Source organism: Nothobranchius furzeri, chromosome 15, assembly GCF_043380555.1.
Source record: "Nothobranchius furzeri strain GRZ-AD chromosome 15, NfurGRZ-RIMD1, whole genome shotgun sequence".
Lineage (NCBI taxonomy): Eukaryota > Metazoa > Chordata > Actinopteri > Cyprinodontiformes > Nothobranchiidae > Nothobranchius > Nothobranchius furzeri.
Window position 1 is genome coordinate 42,392,657 of NC_091755.1, and position 9,527 is coordinate 42,402,183.

General features: G+C 39.0%; 1 protein-coding gene across 4 annotated transcripts in view; it reads left to right on the top strand.

Annotated features, from left to right (window-relative positions):
- Window positions 1-2,720, top strand: part of LOC107390532 (histone-lysine N-methyltransferase SUV39H1) — a 58,841-nt gene extending 56,121 nt beyond the window's left edge. For all 4 annotated transcript variants that reach the window (XM_054745633.2, XM_054745634.2, XM_015967315.3 and 1 more), the window contains 2 exons: window positions 1,815-1,944; window positions 2,400-2,720. In XM_054745633.2, coding sequence (XP_054601608.1) covers window positions 1,815-1,944; window positions 2,400-2,533 — 264 coding nt within the window. In that variant the 3' untranslated portion in view covers window positions 2,534-2,720. The remainder of the gene's footprint in view (window positions 1-1,814; window positions 1,945-2,399) is intronic.
- Window positions 2,721-9,527: the final 6,807 nt, after the last annotated feature.

Consider the following 9,527-nt stretch of genomic DNA (forward strand, 5'->3'; position numbering starts at 1 on the left):
CTTCTCTGCTTCATACCGTTTCGAACTGTCTCGCTTCTCCTCACCAGTTTTAAAGCGTTTTGCCGGAGATTTCACCAAGAATTCCCATCCCTGTGGCGGCAGCATCTCCCTGCGTGCTTGTGTGTTTCTAGCGTGGTTCCACTTCGTCTTTAATAGTGAACTTATAGTTCACGTGACTATAACTAGAATCGTGCAGTACGTGCACGAGTCGCACAAGTGCAGTAGGTGGCTAGAGGCGCGCAGGTTCACGCGCGCGAAATGAAAACGGCGGCTTCCTGCAGGGCGCGGCCATGATGCCGGTGAAAGCCGGTGTGTAAATGACAAATAAGGCTTGGGCGCCACCCGGGCAGTGAGTCGACAAGTATTTACCGCCCGACGAGAAAATTTAGCGCCATTGGCGCTCGGGCGCTTTAAAGGTCCACCCCTGCACTGTGTCAAAGGGCAGCTGTTAAGGGCAGAAATGGCATATTCATAATGCTACAGTGTCGTCATTTAATCCCAGCCTTACAGCCCCACCCTCAGCTCCTCCTCTCTTCCCTTTTGTGGAATTGTCTGGGCTTGACGGAACCTGTGACAGGGTCAAAATGGCCGTGGTGCCCACCTCCCATTTTAACTCAAACACGTGTTATTGGAGTCTATGGAAACCCATTGTCCATATATATGTATGTCGATGGTCTGAACAGGGACACGTAGAAAACATGCAGCCAAAGTGGCCTTCAAGGACCAGGTTTGCATCCCCTTTTATTCACTCTAGAGGTTGGTCTTACATGATTACCCTGGTTTTAATGGTTACGATTGTGAGCATATTTAGATTATTTATTATACATTTATATTTTACTAAAATATTTACCAAAAAATTCAGCTTGATTATTTTCTTCTACAAAGTGTACCGGGTTGATGCTTTTAAATCAAAAATGTCCAAATTTACTTGTACTTTCATTTGCAGCAGATTCACTTGCTGGGAAGAGAGAGAGTGTGTGTGTGTGTTAGCGGCCATTTTCCCTGATTGTCTCCAAGCGTGCACGAGGGGGTTTCTGACCTTTTTCACCCTTGACCTATTTTCTTGTCTGCAGGTGGCTCAGAGCGATATGAAGGGCTGTGGATACTGCATCATGGGTGGATCTGTTGGCTTTGAATGCAGTTTGATAGGGGGAGAAAAGGGGAGAGAGGCAGTCCTTGATATGTTATGAGCTTTTTTCATGACCACTGGTCTTAGTGCAATGGTTCTGAAGTCACTGAGGCTATTGGTGTTTGATATTTTTTAGGGTCAGGAATAATGGTTGTTTACTTGAGGTGTAGAGGTACGATAAAGTGCAACAGGGAGAGGTTAAATATCTGTGTGAAAACATCAGAGAGCTGGTTGGCACAATCTTTGGTTACATTACCAGGTATTCTATTTTATCATGACTGATAAGCACATTTCTCCATTAATGTTCTTACTCCATATAATCTTATATTCCATAGGATAATTATTGTATTTTTAAAATGTAAATTCAACAGCATCTTTTATTTCATGCTTTTATGTTTTAGTGGTTTTTGTTTAGTGTACAGCCTTTTAGTTCCTTGTTCTTTATTTTGGTTCTCCTTTGCTTTTGTTATAAATATAATTGCTGCTGTGACAACAAAATTTCCCCATTGCGGGACAGTGAAGGGATTTTCTATTCTCCATAGCACATGAAGTAGCAGCATGATGTGTCCCTGTAAAAGCAGGACGGGATGGGGGAGTCAACGACTACAACTAGTAGACAAAATAGTTTTTTATATTAAGTGGTGTTTCAAAGTTCTGGCCCTGATATGTTTTTGTTGTTTTGCAGTGTAATCCCAACCTGCAGGTGTTCAATGTGTTTATTGACAACATAGATGAGCGACTTCCACGAATTGCCTTGTTTTCCACACGAGCTATTCGGGCAGGAGAGGAGCTCACCTTTGACTACAAAATACAAAGTAAGTTTTCTGATTTTATCTTGATAATTCATGCTGAATATTTTTCCATAAGATCTTGTACATATTTTAGTAATTATTGTGGCTTTTGAAAGAGGAACGCATAATATTTAGCTTTCATGAACTCATGGACTAAATAACTATTTGTACAAAATTATGGATGCATGCATGTTGCAACTGAGATGGTAGGTCAGACATGAACTTGTGCAGTTTAGGAAAGTCATGGGGAAAATATTGAACTGTGCTTTTGCAAAAGACTTCAACTGATTCAAATCCATTGAAGTTACGCTGAGTAGTGCTGTTGGAAAAGTGGCTCCCACTACCAGAGTGACTCAATGAATAATGGATTCACTTTAAAGCAACTGAGATGTCATAAAAAGTAACGAAATGGATTTTTAGACTGGGACCTAATTAGGGATGAAAACGTTTACCTGTAGCATTACCTGTCTGTTTTCCAGTTGACCCAGTGGACACAGAAAGCACCAAAATGGACTCCAGTTTCAGCCTAGCGAGACTTCCAACCTCCCCCAAGAAAAGACTTCGAGTGGAGTGTCGATGTGGATCGGAATCATGTCGAAAATATCTCTTCTGATGTGGGACCTCGGAGAGCTTTGTGTATTCTTTTATGCCCCTCCCACTCAGTGCAACCCACCGCATACATTCTAAATTGAGCTTAATAGTTTGTGGGTTGTGTGTTGTTAACAAAAATGGTGACTTAGCTTTCTTTTTTAAAATATAAATGAGAATTTTTTGATTGTATAATATTTACAAGTAAAAGGTTTGCAGCTATGTTAAACTCCACTTTAGAGAAACTGGGGTCATTTGTTGTTGTTTTTATGAGCAGAGACATTGGTTTTTATTGGGTTTAAGTTGGAAAGGCTTGGTATCAGACCCCATTCTTTTCTCATAGTCTTTGTGGCCAGTTTAGCATTATTTTTTTTTAAACTGAAGATTTAATGTAGTTTTCATTATCTTTTAATTTTCGTTGATGTTTTAGACAAACTGACCTTACCAAGGATGACACCGGACAGGCCATGTTTGATGTTACTTAGTGTGCTTATTCATTTGTAATGATGTTGTTTTCTCTTTCTTTTTCCCATTGGTTTGGCCTCTGATGCTGAATCTGACTGTGCTAAGAGTTTTTGTAGGTTTATTGCAGACTAAAGTGGAAGGTCTTACAACTATCCTACTGGCTCCTAAACTAAACTTTGATTAAAATGCCTTCAGAACTGGAGAAACTAAAGTCCTGCTACTCCAGTAAGTAATTCACATTCCTGCCTGTTGCCCATCATTTTTTTAAGTGAAAGGATAGAATGATATTTGTTTTGGTCCAACCTTTTAAACGCTGCCCTGATCTAGCTCAGGTATGTGATGTGCATGTTTATTGCATTAAATTGTCCAAATGTAGCTAAATATTTGTTTGCTAATGGTGATTAGCTGTGATAAAATCTTAAATAAGGTTCACCAATTATCACTTTTCACAGAAATCTGTCCAGATGTTTAACTAAAAGACAGGTAAAAACATCATTCAATTTCAATTCAATTTTATTTATAAAGCGCCAAATCATGGCAAGAGTCGTCTCAAGGCACTTCACATAATAAACATTCCAATCCAGGTCAGTTCATTAAGCCAATCAGAAAAAATGTTTCCTATATAAGGAACCCAGCAAATTGCATCAGTGACTTTACAGCAAACCTCATACTAAGCAAGCATATAGCGACAGTGGAGAGGAAAACTCCCTATTAACAGGAAGAAACCTCCAGAGGATCCTGGCTCAGTATAAGCAGCCATCCTCCACGACTCACTGGGGATCGAGAAGACAGAGCAGACACGCACACACACCAAGCAATGTGTCTGGTTACATTGTGATTTCTTAGTAAATATTCTATTTGGCGAGAGATAAACTTTTATTGTATTTATCCTAGTGAATCTATAATTAAACGGGTAAATTAGCAGTAGCACATCCAACGTCAAGGAAAGCAAAAAGCCCCCTCCATGAGGCCACCACAGCTCAGCAGAACATCATTGTAGCTTCTTCTGGGGAGAAAAACACTTAGAGAAAAAATAAAGTTAACAGCTGAAATTGCAGAAAATAATACAGTTGAAGAGCAGATTGTAGAAGAAAGTAGTCGAGTGTGAAAAGTGGTCAGTGTGTCCTCCAGCAGTCAAAGCCTATAGCAGCATAACTACAGAGATAACTCTGGATGACCTAGCCGTTTAGATGGAGGCATGTTGGAGGCAGGGCAAGGGAGAGCCGTCTTTACCGACTGTACACTCCACCTCCCTCTACTCCCCTACTTGTCCAGATCTAGACTAACATCAGATTTTAACCATAGGCCCAATCAAATAAAAATGTTTTAAGCCTAGTCTTAAATGTAGACAAGGTGTCTGCCTCACGGACTAAAGCTGGGAGCTGGTTCCACAGGAGAGGAGCCTGATAACTAAAAGATCTGCCTCCCATCCTAACTTTAGATATTCTGGGAACCACCAGTAAACCTGCAGTCTGAGAGCGAGGTGCTCAGTTAGGAACATATAGAACAATCAGATCACTGATGTATGATGGAGCTTCATTATTAAGAGCTTTATATGTGAGAAGAAGGATCTTAAAATCTATTCTGAATTTAACAGGTAGCCAATGTAGGGAAGCTACGACGGGAGAGATATGACCTCTTTTTAATTCTCATCAGAACTCTAGCTGCAGCATTTTGGACAAGATGAAGACTTTTAACTACATTCTGTGGACTTCCTGAGAGTAATGAATTACAGTAATCCAGTCTTGATGTAATAAATGCATGAACTAGTTTTTCAGCATCACTCCTGGAAAGGATGCTTCTAATCTTAGCAATATTCCGAAGGTGGAAAAAGGAAATCCTACAAACTTGTGAAACCTGGGATTTGAATGACATGTCCTGGTCGAAGATAACACCAAGGTTCCTTACTTGGTTCTCGGAGATAAACATAGTGCCATGCAGGTCAGGTGATTGACTAAGCAATTTCCTTTTCAGGATTTCTGGTCCAAAGATGAGAACTTTTGTCTTGTCTTGATTTAAAAGCAAAAAGTTTAGAGTCGTCCAATTTTTTATGTCCTCAAGACAAGCCTGTAATTTACCTAACCGATTAGGTTCATCAGGGTTAACGGATAGATATAACGGAGTATTGTCAGCATAACGGTGAAAGTTTATCCCATGCTGTCCAATGATTTTACCAATTGGGAGCATATATATAGTAAAAATAATTGGTCCAAGCACTGAACCCTGTGGTACTCCACAAGTAACCCTGGAGTATGAAGAAGATTTGTCATGTACATTTATAAAATTAAATCTATCAGACAGGTAGGATGTAAACCAGCCTAGCGCTGTTTCTTTTGATTCCTACAACATGTTCAAGTCTTTCTAAAAGAACATTGTGATCAACTGTGTCAAAGGCAGCACTGAGATCTAACAAGACTAGAACAGACACAAGATTCTTATCTGAGGCCATGAGAATATCATTTGTAACTCTCACTAATGCAGTTTCAGTGCTGTGATACTCTCTAAAACCAGACTGAAATTCCTCAAACAGAGCATTAGTGTTTAAATGCTCACATACTTGGATGGCCACTATTTTCTCCAGGACTTTGGATAAAAATGGAAGGTTAGATATTGGTCTGTAATTCATTGGGTCATCTGGATCCAGGGGAGGCTTCTTAAGTGAAGGTTTGATTACAGCAACCTTCAAATCCTGTGGTACATATCCATTTACTAAGGATAGATTGATTATATCTAGAATGGGGGCAGTAACCAAAGGAAATGCTTCTTTAAATAATTTGGTTGGGATTGGATCCAAAATGCAAGTTGAAGGTTTAGATGAAGCTAATATTTCTGATAACTCTGAAAGCTCAACTGGATCAAAACGGTTCAAGCACAGATGAGGTTCTACAGTCACTTCTGATGCTGCCTCACTTACTGAGGAAGAAGAAATTGCATTAGGGAGGATGCTAAAGATTTTGTTTCTAATAGAATTAATTTTACTTGTGAAAAATCCCATAAAGTCATTGCTGCTGAGGGCTAAGGGAATAGATGGCTCAGAGCTATGATTCTGTGTAAGTTTAGCAACTGTACTGAAAAGAAATTTAGGATTATGCTTATTCTCCTCAATTAACGCTGAGAAATAAGCAGTTCTAGTTTGTCGAAGCTTATGTTTATAAAGCACAAGACTATTTTTCCAGGATAGGTAGGCCTCCTCATGGTGCATAGAGCGCCATGTTCTCTCCAATTTCCTAGAGTTTTGTTTTAAGGCTCGTAAATGAGAATTAAACCAGGGAGCCAACTTCCTGTCCCTAATTACCTTCTTTTTTAAAGGGGCAACATCATCTAATGCCACACGTAAAGAGGAATTAACATGATGAACTAAGGCATCAATTTGTGAGGGGCTAGAACTGAAAATATTGCCCTCTGCTACGTTTCTCTGAGATGCTGAGGACAGTAAAGATGGAACAGTTGATTTAAAAGATGCAACTGCGTTGTCAGATAGAGACCGACTATAGTGAAATTTACTTTTATGTCTCGAAAACTCAGTTATAAAAAACTCAAAGGTTATCAGAAAGTGGTCCGAGAGGACTGGATTATGTGGAAAGATTGTTATTTCCTCACACTCTATGCCATAAGTCAGCACAAGGTTGAATGTATGATGGCAGGAGTGGGTGGAGCTATGTATTCTTTGAGTAAAACCAATTGAGTCTAAGATATTACTAAAGGCTACATTGAGGCTATCATTTTCAATGTCCACATGAATATTAAAATCCCCCACTACAATGACCTTATCAGTATTTAGCACCAAATCAGATAAAAAATCAGAGATCTGGTCCAAAAACTCAGAGTAAGGGCCTGGTGGACGATATAAAACTACAAACAAGAGTGGTTTTACAGTTTTGCAATCTGGATTAGGAAAACTAAGAATAAGATGTTCAAATGAACTGTAACTATTAATCTGTAAGGGACTGATTAATAAATCTGAATGAAAAATGTTTGCTACTCCTCCTCCTCGCCCTGTACTTCGAGCAATATGATGATTTAAATAATTAGAAGTCGACTCGTTTAAGCTAACATAGTCCTCTTGCTGCAGCCAGGATTCTGTGAGAGAGAGCAAAGAGATCTGATGATCACAAATCAAGTCATGAACTAACAAAATCTTAGAAAAAATGGATCAACAACCCACATTTAATTTTTCTAATTTTCTGCTCAGTTGAATTTGTTCTAATATTTATGAGATTTTCATGATTTGCTTTATTAAACCTGATATTTAATCTGTGTTGTCTAATGAGTGAGTAGTTTCATGAAAATCATTGATATCTGGTGAAGGATTGCGCCGCATTAGACAAAGTCAGTAGTGTTTAATATTTTGTAAAGTTTGACTCCACAATAGAAAATGTGAGCAGTTTAATGAAATCATTGATATCTGATTAAGATTTGCTCTAAATTAGCAGATGTGAGTAGTTTCATGATAATTGTTATGACCGGTGAGGTTAAAAAGGAAGGACTGCGTAACATAAGAGGCGTGTGTTAGATATTTTATTTAAAAGTAAACATTCTTTTATTTACAATAAAGAAAAAATGAACCCAAGTTCAGTTTCTTATCTAAAAGAGACCTCAAAGAGGAAAAACCATGACCAAAGTCTTATAGTAAAATAATGTGTGTGTGAAGCACCTCTCCACCAAGCTATCAATGAACTGAGGATGACTAACAGAACTAAAGAACTTTCACTCTAAGATCAATCTTATAATTAACCCAAAATAATAAAAGGTAATCCAAGTCTCAACAAAAAGGGTTTCTTATTCTAATAGTAAACAAACGGAGGTAACGGTACAACTAAAACTAAACTCAGCCAAACTATTGACTCAACAAGAGTATCACCAGCAAAGTGTCTCAACTCCGCTCTGAAAATCCTCCACAGGGTAAAACATAAGCTGCTCCTCTGAGCACACAACTTACAGAACCAAGTTCTTAAAAATGAACACACAAATATCCAGATGAGAAGCTGCGAGAGAAGAAACTTCAGCACGGATCTGAGCTGTCCTCGCTCTTGGTGCTTCAGACTGTCTCTCCTTTTCCGCTCTCTGGTCTTGACTGGTGATAGAGAGCAGTTGGGAAGTCAGGAGGGAGAGTCTGAGCTGCTTTCCAGGGAGCAGGAGCTGCTAGATGATACAGCAGGTGTCAGTCGAAGGCAACAAAACATCTAATTACTGCACTGTGTTAAACAAGAAAAAAGAAGATAATTGTGAATTAACACACAAAATGAATACAGAAGAGATTAAAAAACCCTTTAATCAGATAACTGTTTACTTATAGCGTAAATCCTCTAATACAGACCCGGGCCTGTATTAGAGGATTTACGGTAGGCCTGTATTAGAGGATTTACGGTACTCGTTTTGTCTTATAAAACTAACCCAAACTCTATTTCACAACTGTTCTCATGTGATCAGAGGGAAAAAATAGAATGATCTAAATAGTAAATGGCCTGATATAACACCTTCTAGAGTCCTGGAACCCCCCAAGGTGCTTTACAACACAGTCATTCACCCATTCACACACACATTCACACGCTGGTGGGGATGAGTTACGATGTAGCCACAGCTGCCCTGGGGCGCACTGACAGAGGCGAGGCCGCCGAGCACTGGTGCCACCGGTCCCTCCGACCACCACCAGCAGGCAACGTGGGTTAAGTGTCTTGCCCAAGGACACAACGACAGCGACACACTGAGCGGAGCTCGAACATGCAACCTTCCGATTACGGGGCGAGCACTTAACTCCTGTGCCACCGTCGCCCACGCTAATTCCTCCTAAAGCAAAGGAATTCCATTTCAAAACGTTTTTGGGGATTTACCGCTCAAAAGATTTTCCTCATACCTGAACTCAGATGAAGACAGCAATGTCAAAACGTTGTTTTTTTTTCTTTTACTTGCACCTATTAAATCCTTCATCTATTCCTCAAATGTCAGTCCCAGCTGTTGAGCACCGGCCCTCATTTGGATGAAGCGCACGGTGCCCATTTGTTCCCTCAGACATCGCTTTGACATTGATGATAACTCTTGTTCATTTTTGTGTTGAGAACATTGAATCAACTGATCACTTATTATATAACTGTAAATACTGTAAAACTCTCTGGGATGATGTGCACTTATGGCTTTTCTCAAAGAAAGCAAATTAACAGGAATTCTCCAACAATGAGATCATTTTGGGGGACTTTTACAAAATAAAATATACTTTAAAATGTCTTTAATGTTATAATAATAATAATTATATATAATTATTATGGGTAAGTTTTATATTCACAAATGTTGATCCCTGGAAACGAAGCCATTGTTTCTCACTTTTCAGGAAGAACTCTGCCACTTCTTCACCTATAGACAATAAAATTAATGACTTGAATCTCTTAGATTAGATAATATAGGTCTAAGATGTAGGCCTATGTTATATTTTGTTTGTGTCTTTTAATTAGTTAATTTATTTTTGTGTATTTATGGTTACTATTCTATCATTTATTTGTTTGTACCCTGTCTCAGTTTATTATTCTCTGTTTGATTAGTCTTTATTCTGAATAGCAGCC